The sequence below is a fragment of the Tachypleus tridentatus genome, chromosome 3 (assembly GCF_004210375.1).
Source record: "Tachypleus tridentatus isolate NWPU-2018 chromosome 3, ASM421037v1, whole genome shotgun sequence".
NCBI lineage: Eukaryota > Metazoa > Arthropoda > Merostomata > Xiphosura > Limulidae > Tachypleus > Tachypleus tridentatus.
In genome coordinates this window covers 20616002-20638821 of record NC_134827.1, presented here as the reverse complement: position 1 = coordinate 20638821, position 22820 = coordinate 20616002, and the positions used below count along the sequence as shown (strand labels likewise).

The following is a 22820-nucleotide window of genomic DNA, read 5'->3' as shown; positions in this document are numbered from 1 at the left end:
CCATATAGAACACTGGAAGAAATTCTACTCATTCAATACCCTTATAAATCTTGTAATTAATACATTTTAGTACAGGTATGTTATAAATCTATTTTCCTTCGTATTAGTTGGATCAGTAGAAAATTTAAGGAACTTTTTAGTGTCACTGGAAAGTTATTTAATTCTTTCAATTAAATTCCATTAAGCAACGATTTCAATAGTTTCCTCAGTCTAAGATTTCAATAGTCATTTTAATCTAATATTTTAATAGTTTTTTGCAATGTAAAATGTCAATAGTTCCTCCAATAACCCCGCTAGTAGTGGCATATCTAGGGATTTACAATGTCTAAATCAGGGGTTCGATTCTCTTCGATGTGGGTAAATGTACATTTTTCAATTATTGTGTATGAACTTGACCTTTGAACTACGTTCACCAAAAGTTAACCAATTAGTTTCTGGGATACTCAATATTTGTAAAAAAACTCGATCAAAAGTGCATGGGCCCGAAATGGCCAGGTGGGTTAAGGCATTCTACTCGTAATCCGACTATGGCGGGTTCGAATCCCTGTCCCACCAAACATGCTTGCCCTATCAGCCGTGGGGGAGTTTCACGTGACGATCAATCCCATTATTCGCCGATAAAAGAGTAGTTCAAGAGTTGGCGGTGGGTGGTGACGACTAGCTGCCTTCCACTGCTAAAGTAGGGATGGCTAGCGCAGATAGCCCTGGAGTAGTTTTGCGCGAAAGTAAACAAACAAACAAAAGCGTATGAGAAACATTTCAAATTAAATTGTTGACGTACAATGTGACCTGGAACTTTGACTTTCATTGACTAGTAGTTATACAATTTTTCCTTGAGGAGCACTTAACCGTTGTACCAAATTTAATCATAATCCGATTTAGAGATTGCGAAGAATATTGTTGAAACATGCCCACAAAAGCAGAGTGATAAGTGCAGGCGATGTCATATTGATTTGACAAAGATTTGACTACCCCGTAAACAATTGATGTAAGAAAACTACGATTTGAAAAATCTGTGATATTTTCATTCCTAAAATGTGAGGATTCATGGTTTATGCTTCGTTACCGCAGGAAACGCGCTTTGCACTTTGGGGTTTTGGGTACGCTTTACGAGTGATGGCTAAATTCCAGTAACTGATAAAATAAAAATAATCCACAAATTAGCGGTTTGTGATGTTAGACCAATTGTCTTTTTCTTTAGTAACATTTCTAAACTACAATCCGCTATGTACACCAAGCTGTACTGTAGTTTTACGCAAACATTTTACAACAAACACTGTCACTATTGGGCAACATCTAGTGTCGGTGATCCAATATATTCTATAATGATGGCTTATATACTGTGTCGGTTCTTGTAATTTTGAGGTTAAGAAATGATATTTCATTCCTTTCTTCCTGTTCACATGTGAAGTTAATGTTGGGATGTATAGAGTTAATGTGATTGAAAAAATTAAGTGTGTGTTCTGTAGATCTAAATCCCGCAACCGTGTCATCTACATATCTGTACCAGTATAGTGGTGGATGTAGTGCTGTGTTAATTGCTTGTGTTTTAAATTGTGTCATAAAAATATTAGCTAAAACTGGTAAATACTGGGTTGCCCATGCATAGGCCATTTGTTTGTATATAGTTGTGGTTGTTGAACATGAAGTTTGTCTTCATCGTGGTGAATTATATGAGGGTTGCTAATTGGTTGCTGGGAATGTCTATAGATAGGTCTCGGATATAGAGTTCTAAGACTATCTTGCAGGCTTCAGAGATTGGAACTTATGTAAAGAGGGATATAACATCGAAACTGGCCATTAAGGTTTTATGATTAAGTTGATTTAGATTAGACTTGAATTTATAAGAGTCTTTGATGAATGAGCTGGCTGATGTTACATATTTGGAGAATGACCATGCTATGTATTTACCAAGATTGTAATTAAACATATGGATATATGTGAAAACTATTGGGCGTAATGGACAATTTGGTTTATGAGGTTTGGTGATGCCGTACATTTGTGGTGTGCGTGAGTCAGTTTTAAATAATGTTCTGAAAACTAAATACTAATATCGAGTAAAGAAGCATTACAATTATTGCAACGACATCTTGTGACAAAGTTTTTAACATTTTCTTTCATAGTGGGTGTTTGTTGTTCTTGTAGTTTCGCGACTAAAACTTCGTAGGTTTAAACAATTATTGTATTTAAGTAATCTAGAAGCCGTTGATAAAAGTACCACATAATTATTCCCCTGTAGAAGACACTTTTCATTAACATAATCGTGCAGTCGGTAGATTTCTCAAGTCAGTCCAGGTTTAATGTTTATAAACAAATATAGTTAGAAATAACAAGATTTGTAGCTGTGTTTTAGATATTTACTAGTTCAACTTTATTAACGTCTTAGACTGTGTCACTTATGAAACTTTATATCAGTTACACATTTACTTATTTAAATCCAAATATTCAAAATATTTCATGTTTTCAAACGATAGTTCAGAGACATTAACTGAATACAAAACATCTTTATATAATAAATATTGTTTCATATTTAAAGATGATTAATAAATGGAACATGAAGACAATACATAACTTAAAAGTGAAATAAGTTTCACTGAATGACGAGGATCGGTTAATGTTTAAACTTATTCCATTATTCAAAAGTACACTCAGTTTGAAAACGACATTATGAAAAAGAAGGACTTACTGTTTCAATTTTCAACTATTAAACCAAAAACTTTCAACCAGTTGTTAGAGTTTAAAAGCCAGTTTTATTTCGAAATTATACTAACAACGACTACATTGTTAAGGAATCCTAATAGGTATAAAGTTTGTCTTTGAAGCAGAAAATCATTAATTAGATTTTGTTACAGATGTTGTGGAACTGGTGACAGTTAATTAAACCTTCTAAAGGTTTTATTGGCTATAGAACTAGCTATATATCACATAATTTTAAATACTCTCAATCTCACATTTTTTATTACGTTATTTTGGTTTTTTATTTTGTATGACTTGTAGACAATAAATACAAAAAACAAATCAAATATTTTGAAGAATCAGCTAACTGATGTACAAGCGTTATTTTTAATTTGTTCCTTTACAATTATATATTCGAGTCAAATACTTGTTGCTATATACGTTGCTATATGGTGTATATAGAGCATCAATATACTTATAAGGAAACTTACAATACAAATGTAGTAGTAACAAAGTGTAATGAGTGTAGTCTTTATATAGAAGAAGATATTTCACTTGTTTGGTAATTATAACGTTTTGTTTCGCAGTTCTTTCTATGAATAACAAACTTAGATTATGTAAGATATTGAAAGAATCTCAAGTATTTATTAAATACGTCATTACGTAACATACTTAACAATTCTAAACTTTAATATTTTCAGTCGTAGTCCAAGAATGATTTTTTCGTACAAGTTATAACAGCCGAAGGTTTCAACACATCTTGTCAAGTATTTGTTTAAAGTGATTATACACCTAAACTGGACATTAGGGGACAAAATCTATTACGCTGCTGGTTGTACAATGACCTCGAACACTGATTATATTCAGATCTGCTTTAGAATAAACATGATTATAATATGTTTATGAACATAATATAATATGTTTATGAATATTTCCTAGTGACATCGGTGAGCATTCTGATATAAAATGTATTAAAATAATCAAGTCTTATGGTAGCCAACTAATTATACGTTTATACTGACTTATATGTTAACTGTTGTAAATAAACTAAATACGACCGTATCTTTACTTTTCTGAATCAATGTTATCATTATTATTATTTTGAAGTTTAAATCTCTTAAATAATGGTCTCACTTTACGAAGAAAAATATTCTGGTCGTATGTTGGACTGATGGGAATGTACTTGAAAATGTTGTATCTTTTAATTACATTCATGCCAAATGGGAGGTCATAGGCTGAAGGTGACGACAGTGTCAACTGATCGCCTTCATTCATATTATGTACAAGGCCTTGCTCTCTCCATTTGATAAGTCCTCTTTCTTCGTCTGTCCCTGAAATCAATACATTCCTATTATAATCTATTATTTTTGATAATAATTTAAATGTTTTATTATTATTTCACTTATTTTGGAAAGTGTTCAGATTCTTTATCAATAATTCCGTATTTATTATTATAGTACATTAATTTTAACATGTTCCTCGTTTATCGATTGTTACAATTCCATCAGCTATCAGTATGTTAAAGCGACCGTTAAAAACAAGCTGCTCGTTATTACACTCATATATAGTATTCACTCTCTTTAATTCTTTAGGTGTGGTGAATGCGTAACATTGTATATTATATTAAAGAAAAGATATGGACTATTATCAGTCTCTCATTATGATAGAGGTTAGGCTAACTTTTCGCTGACAAATTAAAATTAATAGGTAAAGATGTTATGAGCATAACGTACGCTAAGCTTTTGACAGCTTTAAGTTTTTATTTTGACGTAACTTAAGTTAAACATTTTAAGAAGCAAGAGTCAATAGGTTTTATAAAGATCTTACAGCCAGGTTTTGATTGACGTTTTCAAGGAACAAAAGAAGCGATGAAAAATATAACAGGTAACATTATAATTTCCGAAGAACTACCAATACAGAACAATATGTTAAAAAATACGAATGAGTGTGTAAAATACATTATGCAGACTTTTATAAGGAATGTTTCTCATTTGTCTTATGTCAAATTAAAGAAGAAATTAGATATAACTTATCTCACACTGGGTTTTATTTCAGTGGTCATCTTGTGATGTTCACATTGTTTTCTATCAGTTAGGGTTTCTTCATTCTTATTCTGTACCCTTAATACAGGATACAGTAAAACCTTGATTCATTACTGACATGTATTTTCCTTGAAAGTATTCCTGTCATTTAGTCTTACTAACAATCAGTCTTTTAGTTGATGTTTTCTTAAATTTAAATATGCCATAGTTTTCCATTGTGTAATAGTTTACCTGTGTATTTGTGTCATTTGTTTATAAATAATTAGTAATACCGAATTCTATGATTTTCTATACCTTATTTATCCTTTATAAAGGGAAGATGAGAAATTTCGTATTTATAGTAATATTTGTCGTTATTATTGTAATACTAAAAAGGTATTTAGAGCTACAGATAGCAGAGTAAGTTTCAAACATATTTAAACTTATTAAGTGTGCAAAATTTAGTTCCCTCAAGACGGGAAGGGGAGAAAATTGAAAAAAAAATTCCTAGCCTCAGGCCACCTAGGAAATCCAGATTAAAAATAGAAAATTGTTATTTTGTGAGAAACAAATTTTGGTAAATTTAAAATTTATTTAAAAAATACATAATTTAAAATCACGTTTGAAGAAAGTTTTTATCTTTGGTAATTGGTAACAGTCCTAGATAAAACTAGTTAACGTTTAGGTTCGGCAGGTAGCAGTTCGCTATTTGACGTATTTCGCAAATATAGTCTTCTGTTATTTCTCTGTATTACAAATATGTGCTTTCTAATATGAATACTTACAAATATAAATCTGATGCTATTAAGCTACTAGAAATACTGCATTTAATAGTTAAACAGTATTAAATATTTCTAAAGTACTTAAATAATACTATTTGGTAAATTAGCATGTTTACAAAACAGTTAAACAAGCTCAACCAATTTTACATAAACTACTTTTTCGGGAAGCCTAGAAATTTTTATCTCATTCCTCAAATTTCTCTTTAGTTTTGTGTGTGTGTGTTTATAAATATCTAGTATTTTTGTCTGTCCTATGTTAATTTAGTTTTTCACACAGTTCCAGAGTTAACCAGGTGAAACTTGATAGGAGAGTTCAGGAGGGACTTATTTATTTGTATGACGTAGCCTCTGAAAACAGGAACTAAAACGCCAGCTGAAGATCACCCAAACATGATGAGGATCTAAGAGTTGGTCTCTAGGGTCGTTGAGACAGATTTGGGTATCACATTTTGTGTTCCTTTTCCTTCTTGGGATTTTGGGGGGCGCCATGTTTGAAACTGACTTCATGTCTAAACTCACAAGCTAGCAGGATACCAACTTTGATACATATGTTCGGGTATCACTGAGGTATTTATTGAAGTAACTGGTGGTATTTGAGACTTGTGAATCATGAGGAGGAAGAAGCACTTGAGAGGTAATATTGCTTGCTAGTAGTTGTAATAAACATAACATTGTAGCATTATAACCTGATTTAATTTGCACAAAAGCAAAGTTATGAAGTTAAAAAATAAAAAGTAAATAAGTGGGTGGATATTCTGAAAAATTATTTCACATTGCAAGGTTTTCGCAAACTAATCAGAAAATGAAATTATAATATATCACATATCTACTTCGGAAAGTCCCAATAGTTGAATATTTGTCACTTAAAAAACACCTGAAATAATATTTTAAGGAAATTACTTGCGAGGTTGAAATTTGTTCGGTTTATTTACAAACTGTCAAAGGAATGTTTCCTTACCTGGTATGGAATTGTCTAAAACAAACGCAATGAGTCCACCAATAAACACACTGGTGTTCAAGAGAACTGTGATGAGTTGGTTTGCTGCGTCATTCCTTAACGAAATAAATTTGTATTTCTCTTTGTGCATGTTTTTTTGTTTTTATTTATGGGTAGCTTCGAACATAGTGAGTACTACAAGATAGTAAGTTATAAACGTTTGTTTTGTAGTTTGGTTTATTACATCACTTTAAAGCATGACTGTAGTTCATCAGATGAAAAAAAAAGATGTTACAAACATATGATTTATCAAAAACATATAATAAAAATAAAAACGAGCGATAGATAAAAACAAGATAAATATCAAATACTCTGGAAATCGAGTATCAAATCGTTACTAATCAAAGTCAAAATGTGTGTTTGTCTTATAACTAGTGAACCATAAATCACACTGCCAGTAAACACAAAGTAAATCCTTAGTGCTCCAGCTGGAGCAAAATTCTGGGGTCCGCGTTGAGATGTCAAACTCAATATCATTCTCTCTACTTCCTGTGTCTTCTAAGTACATTAAACTGGTATGCTAAAGTCATAAAATTTGTAGTTGACTTTTATAATAATATGTCAAGATACATTCAGCTTTACCTGCATGTTGTTATTTAAAGAAGAATTTGCAAAATATTCTCTAATAATCAGAAAACCTTAAAAAATAAACATTTTTGTAAGGTTAACCTTAAAACTGGTTCATTTGTCTTGGCAGTGACTGTGATGACGTTTACAAATTATACGTATTTCTCTAAAATGTATTAAATTTCTTATATAGACCCACTTGAATATATATAAATTTCCAATAATTATGTTACGTCTGGAGATTACTTCAGAGCTCTACGCGAAGAGCTCTGGTGAATGGATACTATTTTAATTATAAAACATTTCTATTTTTAACAATACTTTGCTTTAATAGTTTAAAACTTCGGTGTGTGTATGGAGTAAGAGAAAGATTTAGATTTTCCTACTGTGAGTATTGGTATTTTCAACTTCAATGACACATTATGTGGCACATGAACTAAATGACCAGGTTAGAGAACCATAAGGTTCGACTACATTCATTTTCTAATTTGAAATTTCTTATAGGTAAGAGGAGAAACAGTTGACAGCATTCACCGTCTGTGCGGCTACTCTTAGCCTAATATTAAGACTTGACTGTCACAGTTATCACTCCACTATCTTGCTGAATGTGTTCTTCTGCATATTGTAACTAGAATCTTGGACCTTCCGATTTTTAAGTCCATACACCAGCGTTAACCACACTACGTTCTTTTCTAAAAAAATGTTACTCAAGTTCTGTGCTTCTGAGAAATATCCAAATAAGAAACATCGTATTCGGGAAATGTGAACTGTTTTGTTCAATTCTCTTTTTATAACAGTTATTTTTCTGTTATTCCCAGTTTGTTGGAAAACCTTTTTATTTAAAATTACGTTATGACATAAATAACTAATTTATTAAGAACTTTTTAATGGCATAAAATAAAACAGTTCTCATGTAAAGTTTCTTTCTTGAAGTATTTTTCCCTCTTACCAACAGCGTTGTTGTTTACATTTCAAAATCCCCTTTGGACTTCGACTAAATGTCTTCTTCCTCATTTTGTTGGACAAATCACTGTTAATTTCTTTAGCGTATTACGTACTACGTGTTGAACTTGTGGCGCTCTGAACCACCTGTATTATTTAAAAGATGGTTTATTGGTATAAAAAATTATCAGTTAAATTCTACAAGTTTCCTGACTTCAAGCATAAAATACAAGGGGTATCGAATTTCAGTACTACTGGCGGGCATACCTTTGAGCTTAAAAACAAACCAAACAAACACTGCACGTTTCTTTCATAAAACTTCGATCACATTAATAAACAGTACGTACCTACATCAATGGTATTTGGGTGACCCTTAAACCATTTTGGTATGGTTATCCCCATAAATAAAGATAATCCAAGAATAAGAATATTTCTGGATGACTGCAAGTCGATAAATTGGACATTAGACAGTCCAACTCCAGTTACAATTGCAAACATAACACAGAAGATTCCTCCAATAATGGGCTCAGGAATAGTGTTGAATAAGGCTCCAAACTTCCCCAAAACAGCAAATAACATCATTGTAATAGCCCCACACTGAATAATCCGTCGACTAGCCACCTGATTGTTAGAAAAAGTAAGAAAATTACAAATGTGACCTGGAATACAAATTTTTAAAGTATTAACGATTATACTAAATTTAAACTGCTCAAAAATTAAAGGAAAAAGTGTTTTTTTTTATATAATTTATCTCAGTTGCAGATTTTATATATTTTTTATTTTTAGGTAATTTGCCTCATTTCAGTTCCATCTGAATCCATTTTTAATGTATGATGAACGGTAAAATATGAAAGAATAATTTAAAAACAATTTTACCAACATCATCAAAACTGATGTCCCATATGAAACAATACTTAAACAGTTTGAATGCGTTTATTCAAGAAATGTTTGAAACATTCAATATCTAGTGTGTCCTCCACGGGCTGTGACACACTTCTGACACCGATTTGGCACACTTCGAATGAGTCTATCAATGTTATCTTAGGGCTTGTTGGAATTCGTGTACATTCTAAGGAGGATACTGGGGTTCACTAACACGCCTCGACAACATATCCCAACAATGTTCAATCGGATTTAAATTTGCCGGGCCACTAAAAATTCTCTCTTTCTTCCTCGATAAGGAAGTTCACACTCTCTCTGGCGACGTAGGCTCGCGCCATAACATGCATGAGAATGAACTCATTGCCGACAGCATCGGCAAAAGGCCTCACAATAGGTTCCAGGATATTGTCTTTATATCATCGTGCGTTCAGAGCATTCGTGTCGAGTATGGGGAAGACCGTGCGGCCACACAAGCATATTCTTGCCCAGACCATTACAGAACCTCCTCCATAAGTGTCGACTTGCACAATGGTACAGGCAAAAAATCGCTGTCCTCAGCGTCTCCATACTCTCACACGTTCATCATCACGAGAAACAGTGAAACTGCTCTCGTCTTTCTACAGCACACTGGCCCGTTGACCTAGTTCCTAGTCCTAGTGCTGATGAGCAAACTACAAGCTGGCTGCACGATGCAAAGATGTCAGAATAATGCCTCTTGCAGGCCGTCTGGCTCTAAGGCTTCCTTCGTGCAGACAACTGCGAACTGTTTGTGTCGATACACGGATTACAGCGGAATGCTGAAGGTCATTTCGCAGTGACCGCGCCGTAGCTAACCTGTCCCGCAGAGCGGTAGTCACGATATAGCGGTCCTCACTGCCTGTTTTGAAGCCATAACGGCATTTACCTGGTCTCCTGCCATAAGAGTTTTTCTCCTGGTAGCTTCTCCAAAGTCGATTGATAAAGCTTGGTGACACATCGACGCGCTGTACCACCCCACTTTCGATCTGGCCATCCTCCAGCATCTGGACAGACCCGGTCATCTCGTTCTCTGTTAGGTGGTACCTGACTGCTTTGGTACACAAGATGAAGGTACACACTGACAAAACGAGCCTCAAGTGATCCGTGTTGGTGTTGTTTTGAGAATTAATGAGGAATGCATAGTTTCACCCAACAGCCTTATATAGCTTACCTTGAGTTGTATTTTCCTTGAATGAGGTGAGTTTCGTTTGAGTTGCTTCAAACTTCACTCGCTAGCTTAAAAATTACACTTGTAGACGAGCGGATATGTTTTTCATACATAAATTTAGTTTATGAAAAAATATACTGAAATATGAACTTGTTCCTTTAATTTTTTTGAGTTGTACATATATGTTGTATATGGGTGTGTGTCTCAGATTAACATAGTATGTCCAAGGAATCAACCATAGTATTTAAAATCATTATAAAAGTAAATAAGTATCGGTTTAGGTAATATTTCATTCATTTCACAAAGGAGAACAATATACCAATAAAGGTGAATCTAAACTATTTTACAAGACGAAACTTCGATATACTTTTGTTACTCCGATTGCTCCAATATTTTCACTATATGAAGTTAGTCCGCCTCCAGATCCCCAAATTCCAGAGAGGATACAGGAAATTCCTTCCGCAAAAATTCCACGATTTATGGCGCTTGTTGGAGGATGAGGTGCACAGGCTAGTCGCGCGCATGCGTAATAATCTCCCACTGATTCTACTATCGACGCTAATATTCCTGCAAATATTCCAAAAACTGCACCAATACTGACTGTTGGTAAACCCCATTGTCCTGAAAAACGAAAATGATATTTTACAAAAAAACACAAAGATAATCTGGTTTTTCCTATAGCATTCATTGATATTTTTCTGTATTTCATAACATTTTATTCACTTTATGAAATAGTTGCAGACGTCTTCCAACATATACCGTATTTAACATGAGTTTTTTTTGTGTTCATTAACTTGAGTCAATTGTTATAGAAAATTCCAGTTCCCTTTTCTCAACTGTAACATTCTAAAATACACATCAACAAGTTTAAGAAAATACATGTGTAATAAAACATAAAACATTTCCACATCTTTCACATTTTCACGTATAATTAATTTAACTTATAATTCAAGACAGTATGAGTTTATAACGGTTTTAAGTTGTCTTGTGAAATTCATTATGAAATTTTATTCTCTATAACAGATAAATTTGTTCTTATTAGAGAAAACTGATCAGGAGATAATTTTGTAAGCTACTAACTGGGAAGAGAAACTTAATCTGCTTTATATAGAATGATAAAATCAGTTTCTGTAACTGATTACCTGGATAAGGAACCTGATCCATGGACTGGAGTACATAGTCTGTACATTAAGATCAGTTCTCGCTGCGTTGGTTGGTCCTAGGGCACCTGCAACAGTTAGTATGGCACAAAATACCCACGCTGTAATTATGGTAAGCAAAACCTGGAAGAAATCTTGGAGTTATATTTTCCTCGGCATTACAAAGAATGCTCTAAGCATTATGCATTTTTTTAAAATTGGTTGAAGTAAATCATTAATTGTAAAATATGGTGAGCAAAATTATATTTCTATATAAGTATAAAAATAATGCTCACTTATTAATAAAGTGGACATGTTTAAAAACAAATAAGTAGATTGTAGAATGAGGTAGACATTCATTCTCAATTAATCAGTAACGAAAACTTTGGTATAAATGTGTATATAATGTTAAACTTATGTATAATATAACAATTGATTTGATTTGTTTCGAACTTTACGCCAAACAACACATCTCTGTTTGTCCCTAATTTAGCAATGAAAGACTAGAAAGAAGGTAACTAGTCATCACCACCCACAGCCAACTCTTGGAAAACTTTATTACCAGAGAATAATGGGATTGATTTTGACATTATAACGCTTTCAAAACTGAAAAGGCGATAATGACTAGAAGACCGGAGTATCAAACCCGCCACCCTCAAATCTCGAGTCAAGTTCCCTCAGCACCTTGCCGTGCTGGTCCGTAGATAATGATAAAGTTAAATAATATGTAGTTCCAAATACTGATGTGATATTTATTTCCCACAAAAAATACAATATTGCATAATCTCTTTTTTTTGTACTACATGTTTTGTAATACAGTTGTTGTGGTTCCAATTATAACATCCCAAGACTGAACGAGAATATATCTTAATAAAACCAAAACCTTATTTTAATATTCATGATGTCATCAAATCTCACAACAAAAAGTTTTAAGTTTCAGTGACATTAATTTGGAGATTATAAAAAAGCTTGAAAAATGGGAACTGTTTGATCTTTCATCCTGTTTCTTTACTGGTGCTACATCCAGGAATATTAATGTTTCGGAGATACTGTGAGAACAGCACAAGAAGGGAAATTGTTCTGGAAATTCAACAAGAACAAAACAAGAATTGGTATCTAAATATTTACTGCTACAGCACTGATCATCAAATAACCAAAGTTACTTGTTTCAACCTGTTCCTTATCGGTCTATATCACTAATAACGAAGGTAAAACTTATCTTTGGGTAATATAATTTTCCATGTTTTCTCTGGTTTAAGGCCAAAATCATGAGTATTTATTAACAAGCATGCCTCATGTTCAACCTACTTTCCCTATATCTTCCCATAACAAGTATGTGTACGATGTTTCTTCCGGGGGGAATCTCACATCTTCTAGAGATGGTGGTACAGGACACTACTATAAGATTGCTACTTCTTATCAAGTATAATTTACATCCAGATTTCTGTTCACCTTAATTTTAGTTTGGACAAAGAAAGTCACTCAAGTAAACAATTCACTTCCTTACTGTTATTGCAGGCGGACCTATAATCATTCTTATTAATCTTTAAATATGTTTTTCGACGTTTTTCGATGTTATTCAAGGCCTAATGATTTTAAATCACTCCAGTTAGATATAGACCTCAATTAGTCTAGCTTTGTTTATACTGTATTTAACAGCAATATTTCTCCATTATTGAGACTATATCAGATTTACAGACTGATTTCTATTGAGATTTTGAGCGGCTGTTAGATTTCAGTTTTTGTGTATTTTAGCTCTGTTTAAACCTGTTTAGATAGCTGTATAAATCTTAGGGTTCCTGAACTTTAAAACCACTTATTTTAGCAATTACAACTTGTCTACATTTATTGTTTCTATCCTAAAACCCCTTACCTTGCATGAATTTACGTTTATAATTTTACCTTTGCTAAAATACCTCTCTGTTGATAAATATGCTATGGCAAGTTTTGATATTGTATCTCTTTATACCTTATATATCCCGTAATGAAACTTAAAATTTAATCGTAGACCTTCTCTTTCTCACAGACACTGAACAGTATCCAGATTTCACCATTAAACAATTCCTGGAACTTCCAGTTCCCCTGCCGAAAGTTAGATCAATTACTATTTTATGACGTAATTTATGACCGGGTTGATTGAATCGCCATGGGATCCCTCCAGGGTCTGAAAATAACCATGAATTATCATGAACGTAAGTGATTAGAAAACTGCCCGCGTGGACTTAAACCTGTCATTTACAAACACCATACTGATAACACTTTCTTCCTGTTTTAACAATCAAGCCACGTTTCCAAGTTTCTTTCTTACCCTAATTTCCAACACCTCCATATCACATTGACATTCGATCTTGAAGAAAATAATTCTTTACTTTCCCTAGGCATCAGTATTACCAAAGAAAGTAAACGTATTTATACCAATATTTATCATGACAGAACTTTTACTGCCTTCTAAACCAACGTCAATAATTTCATCCTGAACTTCTTAAAACGTATTGTGGTTAAAAAAGAATTTTTAATCTTTGTTCTAATTATTTTATTTTTTATACAAATAAATTAATCTTCTAAATAGCCTATGTTAAGTAATTGCTATCAAACTGGTTTACAAACGAAGATTACAAGCAATTTCCTATAAAACAAATTTCCACCACCAGACAATCTACATTTCCCTCATTCTCTCCTTTACTTATTTGGGTTTGGAATCCTATCAATTAAAAACAAAACAATTCTCTTCCTTAATAAAAAATATTTACACTCAAATTAAGCGTGTACTGCAGGAAAGGTCACATACATCGGCAAAACGAAACTTCTGTTAACATCTAGATTATCAAGCAGATCTACCATCTACTATTTAAACCCAGAGATCCATCAATTCATCAATATTCTGAAACCACATGCCACAATATTTCATTCAACGTTATATCTGTCTCCACCACAAGATCTTTAGACCATGATCTCTATATTAAAGAAAGTTCACACGACCATTAACAATTTACATTTAGATCTAAAATTGTTTAAAATTTTCACAGATTTAGCTCAACTTTTGTACAATATATATATATTGTTTTATCCGTCCATTTACTGGTTTTCTTAATAACTAAATAAACTAATAAATGTATTATTATGTTATAATTTCAGTAATGATCATTTATGCAACACGGTTTTCAAATTTCCCTGAAGATGAACAGTTATTAGGAAACGTTCAAATCTTCTAAAATAAAATGTTTTGTTTTATCAACTGTCTTCATCTTTGTCATTGAAATCAAGCTTACTCGGTACCTGATACATCCTGGCACACACTACCAGAGTTGTTTTAAAACAAAATAAATAAATGTTGTATCTAAAATAACAAGAAATTTAAATATTATGGTGTTAGAAATGGCTACAAATCAAGTAAGAGAAAGAAAATATTTTATATTTTGCAAGCACATAGTTCATTAAAAGGATTAAAACAGAAAATAAAATCCCGAAGTGAAATACGATAAATGTGCATTTTGTACATAAGTGAAGATGTACATAAATTTATTGAGAAAGAATCAATACAAAGCCTAACTCCGAGAACAAATATTTAGGTTTATTTATGGTTGGCAGATTTCTTTACCTTTATTTAAGAGCTTTTATAACCTCTTCACAACAATCTAGAAAACTTTCAATTACTGAATAATATGCATTCAGTTTTAGTTTCAGCTTCATGATGGTTAAGGTTTCTAGTTTATTGTTGGAATAACACATTATTTAAAGGCTTTTATGTCATTCTTCGTTTAAGTGTCTGTAGCGTTTTTAAAGCTACCAGAATTTGGTTTGCACTGGTTTATTATACGTTGCTCTAAAGAACGCAAGTTTAATCCCACATAATCTCGACTAGTCGGAGAACAGACTTATCTGTAAATAACTTGAGTCTTCTCTTCTTCTTCATGTGTCAAATCTGCGGCAGACATCGACGACCATGGCATGCCAGACTTCTTTGTTGTCAGTCCTCCTTACCAACTCGATGTTGCTCATTGAGTTCTTGGTGAGATAGTTATTGGGACTGTCGATATATTTATTTCTTTGACACCCTCTGCTTTTCCTCCCTTCTATTTTTCCACATTGCATCTGTTTCTCTATCCCATTCTTCCTACAGATGTGTCCCAGAAATTCCATTTGTCTCTTTCTTATAGTTTTCATGAGGGACCTTTTGTATCCTGCCAGTTCCATGACTTCCACATTTAACTTGACACTATTGTAGCTTATTACTATTTCACTTTATTTTGAAAATGTTTTCTTTTCCAAACACAAATTTAAAAGCTGCAAATATTTAAATCGGAGGACAGTTTGATCCTAAAATATATTTTTTTATTTCTAAACTGAAAACATTTTTGGAACATCGAACTGACTTTCAAGGTGTTCTTTAACAGTGATTGACAAAAACTAGGTCCGGCATGGCCAAGCGTGTAAAGGGGTGCGACTCGTAATCAGAGGGCGCGGGTTCATATCCCCGTCTCGCCAAACATGCTCGCCCTCCCAGCCGTGAGGACGTTATAAGGGGCGATCAATCTACTATTCGTTGGTAAAAGAGTAGCCTAAGAGTTGGCGGTGGGTGGTGATGACTAGCTGCCTTCCCTCTAGTCTTACACTTCTAAATTAGAGACAGCTAGCAGAGATAGCCCTCGAGTAGCTTTGTGCAAGATTAAAAAACAAACAAACAGGCGAAAATTAATTCATAACAATTCATTTTTCACATAATGATAACCACTGTTTATGTCAAACTATCTTATTTTATTCCGCTTGTCATCTTCGCATAACAAAAAATAGGGGCTCTACTAGGATTAACCAATACAGTAAATTCTTCATGGCATTAAAAATTGTAAGATATATTTTGAGGTTCAGAGATGTGTTACAGGTTTTCAAATAGTTACATGAACTATAAAAGTTAAAACTTTTTAGAAATATATCAATCATAGTGCTTAGTGAGAAACATCTTTCCTTCTTCCAAATAATATTATGGAGGACGGTCAGTTAGGCCGTTTTTCACAATTGCTCTGAAAATTTAAGGGAAGACTAGTACAATATTTCTACGTTATATTGTAATTTGAACAAACTATAGTATTATTATTATTACAATAACGGATTTTATACCGGTTTTGAAACGTACATATTTTTCCATACATTTTAACCTCTTTGCGATCACCATAAGATGTTAAAATTGTAGCGTTACTTCTTTACCTTTAGATTGAAGTTTTATTCTAACAATACCTCCCATTAATTAAATCACTCACATTAATGTGTATTTTCATACTGAATAATGATTTTCATTAGAAATGCCCAAATTAATGACTAACTTAAGTTCTAGATATTAAATGCACAGCCTAATTGATCGAGATTATAACATCTTGATTTATTAGCGATTTTGTGATGTTTATTTTTCCAAGAAACTACAATTCGAAGACATTTTGTGAGATGATAATTCTGCACAAAGATCTGGTGGTTTCTGTTATTATATTGGTTAACACGTTTACTACGTCATATAAGCGTATTGTGTAGTAGTTTGATGTTTGTGATTTGCCATATATAAATAAATAAAATTTTGTAATATTACCTGAAGCTCGAAAGCTGGATTATCCTGCGCCATGATGACGAAAGATTTCACAAGTCACTCCAAGATGTAACAGGTACAGATCAATATGGATATACTGATCACAAAAAGTGATCCTACCTTTCTCTCTCGGTACACCTACCTGTTGACTGAATTGCATACAAGAAAGTTTTTAGTAGTGCGTTCTTGTGTTGTAACGAGATGGAGGAAGCAATGAGTGTGATGTTACAGGATGTGACGTAGCTATTAATCTAAGCGGATTTGATGAAACTATTAATCTCATGATGGTATGTTATTTTACATTAAAAATAAAACACACGTATTCCTTAAATATGTAATTTTCGGTAAAACTTTCTGAGATAATTGAAGTATTTTGAGATAAAAACAGAAACTCACTGATAAAAAAGAAATTTTGAACTGAACAAGATAAAATGTGTATTCTATATATTAGGGTTACTTGGCTTGTTTATTATTAAGCTAAGAAAATGTTGAAAGTTCAGAGTTTATATCTTTTATTTTAGATAAGACATCTTTATTAAAGAAATTCACTGCAAAAATACTGACACTCTTGCTCGCATCAACCGAAATAAACTGAATTTTATATGATTTAGATTTTTGTATATAACATGCTTACACAATTCTCTTCCTTTTTCTGTTGTCGCTTTCTGAAAATGACATATAACGTTTAAACACAAATAACTGCGTTTTCTGTTTCGGTTCTACTTATCAGATGTTACAGGAGTGACAGAGCAGAGATAACCAATTGTTTATCTTTGTACTTAATTGAAAACAAACAAAACAGTGTTTAGTTATTTGTAAAAAAAAAAACATAGCAATTTCTTATGGTAAACAGACCAAGATTTATAAATTATCTGTGTGAAGCAGGTCTTTGTTTTTTAAATATAACAACCAAAACAGTACGAGAGCAGTGAACTGGTTAAACTCATACCTCCCTACAAAAAACTGGACAAATGAATGTGAAGCAAAAGAAGATGGTACAATAACGTTTTACTGTACGTGTTTATTACCATATATTACGACTGCATGTATAGGGATAGAAATGTACATGCCATGTTAAGTACAAAACTATACACTGTCAATATTCTAGATATAACAATGGTCAATCACAAAATGGTCACATATAAATGACAAGGAAACATTTAACCTTCGAGACATCAAATAAACGAAAACAAATTGATAATAATTAAGTGGAAGACGAATCTGACAATTTTTTAACGACAGTTTGAATTCCCAGCTCTGCCCTTGGTGAAGGTTTACAAGATCATAATGGATTCTCTTTTTGAAGTTCTAACTAATATAGTTAAAATGTTTTCTTTTAAAAACGTTTTCAAGTTGTTTTAAGGAGATTGCACTTTATAGCCTTATTTAAAAACGTGGACAAATTTGCCAAGAAGAAGGAAAATCTCTACCAGGATTTTCAAAAAACGTTCATTCTCTGAGGAACCTGTTGCTAGACAGAGAAAGTCATTACTGATAAGTGGAGAAGGGTAGAAGTCGAAACGAGAAAATCCGCAGAAATGGAAAACGAGTTGCGTCAGTTCTCTTTCAAAGCAACCCATTTTACAGTAGAGATGTGGTTAATATTTATACTGTCCGGATTTGGTACAGTTGACACAGTAATTTTGATTTTTGCTTCTACGGAAAACTATATTTTACCTCAAGAAGTAGGAATCATTCTGAAAGTATTTTAATTATTTAATATGCGTCTAATTCAAGTTTAAGCCCTTATTCTAATTCTAATATGAACCAGAAATTAAAATGTGTGTATCAGAAAATATCTTCAACGTAAGTAGTAGCAATATCTTAATTCTCAATATTGTAGCTGGATATTTTTATTTTATTTATTATAAGAAACAAGTCAAAACACTCAAATTTTTATTTACAGTCTTTGATTTAAGGAATTTTGTTGTGGTGTGATATTTTATTTACAACAGCTACTGCAGTAACGATATAGGGGTTATTCAACAGAATATTTTTATTTTTCAATATGTGAAACGTTTAACAAGAATTTGTTTATATATAGTCTACTAAGTTAACATGCTAAATTTGACCTGAATCAGTCAGCTCGTTAAGGAACAGATACGTCCAAAGACATAAAGTTTTACCGTAATATTAGATATTCATCACACAGGTATGGCTAAACTTGTGGGCTTGGCATGGCCTAGCGCGTTAAGGCGTGCGCTTCGCAATGCGAGGGTCGCGGGTTCGCGCCAGAGTCGCGCCAAACATGCTCGCCATCCCAACCGTGGGGGCGTTATAATGTGACGGTCAATCCCACTATTCGTTGGTAAAAGAGTAGCCCAAGAGTTGGCGGTGGGTGGTGATGACTAGCTGCCTTCCCTCTAGTCTTACACTGCTAAATTAGGGACGGCTAGCACAGATAGCCCTCAGTAGCTTTGTGCGAAATTCCAAAACAAACAAACAAACAAGACTAAACTTGTTTAGAGCGCATGAGAGAGAAAAACGCCTGTACCTTAATTTTTATGCTTATCCATATCCTGTTTCACTCGCTAGAGCTGGATTGTATAAAGACGAAAAAATGCATCTTTACTTGTTAAAATATAACAGTCCGGTAACACATTTAACTAAACAGGAAATAATACTGATATCATATACTCATAGATGTAGATGCAAAAGAAAACTTTCGTGATGTTTTAACTGTCAAATTTTAATGCAATTGGTGTGGCAGTAGATATTTTGTAAAATATGTGAAATAACGCTTGACATAGAAGTGTCTTCTACATAAACAAACGTTCTCAAACAATACACACCTGGTTTCATTTGATTTCGAGAGAAACCACGTAGTATCTTTTCATATGTTCTGCTTGACTGAACACGTTACAAAGGAGTCAAATTGAAAAAAGAATCATCGCGTAATTTTAAGAATTTCAAAAATGATTTTTTTTGTCAAGGATACTGTGCTAAGGTTTAAACGAAACATCTAAAGCACATGCAATCAGTAGCTGTGGTAAAATTTGAATTAGGAATAACAATACCATAAATTTATAAAACTGAAATGTCCAGAAGTTCAAGGTGAATATTGTTTGAAAAATTTTAAACTTATGTCTTCTTCAGATGTATTTGTATTTTATTTTGATAATTTTACACCATGACTGTTTCTACTGTTGTAAGTTCGTCGCTCGTGGACGTTAAACTTCCTAAATAATGAAGACATTGAAATCCCATACACTAGTCTTGATTTGCATTGAGACGTAACGAAAGAATAATTAATTTTGATAGTTTAAAAGAGTTAGTATTAAATAACTTATTAAGTCAAAGATAGCAAAGTTTTTATTTACCTATGTTTAGTTTCTTTGTTTTGAATTTTGGCCCAAAGCTTCATGTGGGTTTCTTTGTATTTTGAATATTAAAGTATGACTGTTAAATAACATGAATAGTTATCCAGTTCTGTGAATGGATGGTTTCCATAACCTTGTAAAGTGGAGTAAACAATACGTAGTCACAAGTTCATAATGATTCAATATATTTCTGGATAGTTGCAACTTCATGGTAAAGATGTTGGCCACAAGTGTAGTCCTATTAGAAATACAATTTACTTTACTATCAACATACGTCTAATCTTTCGTAACTCATTCAAAGACAAGGTATCGTTAAGTCTGACTATATTGAACACACATATAATGTATGTAATTTAGCAGAGAAATACCAGAAAGAAAGCAACTAGTCATGACCACCCACCATCAACTATTGAGCAACACTTGATGGTGGATGGTGATAACTAGCTGCCTTCTTTCTAGTCATCACCACCCACCGCCAACTTTTGGGCTACTCTTTTACCAACGAACAGTAGGATTGACCATAATGTTATAACGTACCCATGGCTGAAAGGGCGAGAATATTTGGTGTCACCGAGGTTTAAACACGCAACCATCAAATTACGAGTCCAGCGACAGGATCACATAAAGGTTTGGGGTAATATTTCAAAATTGTACATGCCCGGTTGTCTAGATACATTATATAATGATCAGAATGTGACGCTATTTATAGCTTTTTTAACCCAAAAGTATTCCTTGATTTTAAAGTTCCATTCGGTAGTTGTAGGCCTAATCGTACTTCAGTAATCATGCGAATAAAACAAACAAGTAAATAGTTTGACAGAGCCAACTACAGTCCGATTCTGTAGCGTAGCTGGTTACATTAGAACAATTCTGAACGATTCAGGCATTTTAGCCACTTAACTGAGGAGCAACTTCTCCTTGATATTAAAATAAAAAAGAATAATACGGATATTGCATCATGTTTTCCCAGCATCGCCATGTTAGTTAAGACGCTCGACTCGTAACATGAGCGTCGCGGTTTCGAATCCCCGTCGCAATGTTTTTATTTATTTATTTAGATTATAAATAATGATAATTTATCAATGACATTAAATAGATTCACTCTGTTTTCAGTAAGTATGGGCAATGTTTCCATATATTAATACTATGCATTTACGTTGAAATTATGCAACTTTATATGATCTACTGAGGACTGATCTTTTTTTTATCGACTTGGATGGTTTTGGTTTGTGGAGTTGATAAGTTTATACTATGCTGATCTTCATAAAGTTTAAGAAACTCAAATTTAAAACTATAACAGCGGGTAAAGCCGATTTTTTAATTCATTATATAATTTAAAGCATGTGTAACCTTTTCATGGCTGAATGCTTGAAAAAGTGAAATACAAAGGGAGTCAAAAATATTTTGAATGAAGCAGTTATGTGAAATTTAAATTTGAAAAATGTCTAGAAGATGGTGAATGTGAATGATTCAGTGCATTTCTAACTGAACTTGAACCTTTCGTGTACTTTTGGGTTCAATTGTGATAAGTTAGAATCATTATATAGCATGCTCTTATAGTGTTACCTAATATTACACTGCATTTTGCATTTGATATTCATATGCTTTCATTAAATTATTTTACATTTAGACATACATGTGATACTAAAGAGGTTTAATAATATATTAAACCCAATTTGGAGCGTCACCACGTCCAGTCATACTCTATCCGATGACTCTGCACCTTGACAGTAACCCTGCAGTTTAAAACCATTTGCAAAAGGATTTTCCTAAAGACTGCTATATCCAAAATAATGCAACTATATTGCCTTTAAGTTATTTAAAATTTATTTACTGTAAGAAGAGGACGGGTTCGTAGTACCAGATTCAACACTTTGATCGTTTAAAAATCAGTAGAAGATACGACCAACAGTTTAACTCGCATATCCCTGCATGAAATACCATAAATCCCTGTATCATCCACCAGCTCTTTGACGTATGTGACAATTGAACAGAAGATATAACTGGAAATCTTATCTTGGTGAACCTATACCTTATTGACCTCGTTTCGAGATAAACAACATTTTTTGAAGATTTGTATTTTGTTGTTTGAGACACATGGATGGCTTTTTTGCCACATTATCCTTTGTGAATTCTCACCTGTTGTAATACATTGCACTTTGCTGGACATGGCTGGAGCATCACTTGTTGCATGACTCTTTCTAGATGGTTCTGATGCTCAAAACTGACACTTATGACTTCCAACAGATATTTTGACCTTAAAAATTTTAGATCTCTGATCCAAACACATTTTTATGATATGAGTATATGAATACTTTGCATCGGAAAGAGCTGTTACAAATCCTTCAAATTTGATCGTTTTTAAACATTTCAGACTGTCTACTTAAATTTAAAAAAAGTCAAAACTTATTTCTGATTAAAGCCAATCCGAATGCGAATTTATATATATATTGACTTGCATATTCTAAATCGTTTCAATATAACGCAGTCAGCCCTGAACTTGCAGATGTTTTGTTTTAACTGAATTTATGCCTCACAATGCAGATATAATCTTACTGAATTCTTGATTTGTATCAACTGCATTTTATCATTGATATATTATTTTGGAGGTTATACATGATTGTTTATGAATATTTTATACACCAGATGAGGCCAAAAAACGAATATTATTTGAACCAACTTGAATTTCGATAGAAAAGGTGTTGAGAAAAAGAAGGGTAAACGTTTTGTGAAGAT

At 32.9% G+C, this 22820-nt stretch overlaps 2 protein-coding genes and 1 long non-coding RNA gene across 3 annotated transcripts in view; all 3 read right to left on the bottom strand.

The window, feature by feature from the left end:
- LOC143246503 (uncharacterized) overlaps positions 1-22820 on the bottom strand; it is a 272362-nt gene that overhangs the window by 85778 nt on the left and 163764 nt on the right. The window lies entirely within an intron of this gene.
- Positions 3102-6567, bottom strand: LOC143247930 (solute carrier family 23 member 2-like). Its single transcript, XM_076496481.1, has 2 exons — positions 6438-6567; positions 3102-4007 (listed from the first exon to the last, which is right to left on the bottom strand). The coding sequence occupies exons 1-2, from the start codon at positions 6565-6567 to the stop codon at positions 3742-3744; spliced, it is 396 nt and encodes a 131-aa protein (XP_076352596.1). The 3' UTR covers positions 3102-3741.
- Positions 7881-22820, bottom strand: part of LOC143246497 (solute carrier family 23 member 2-like) — a 65167-nt gene continuing 50227 nt past the window's right edge. The window contains exons 9-10 of the mRNA XM_076493324.1: positions 10421-10677; positions 7881-8606 (exon numbers count right to left, since the gene is read on the bottom strand). Coding sequence (XP_076349439.1) covers positions 8310-8606; positions 10421-10677 — 554 coding nt within the window. The 3' untranslated portion in view covers positions 7881-8309. The remainder of the gene's footprint in view (positions 8607-10420; positions 10678-22820) is intronic.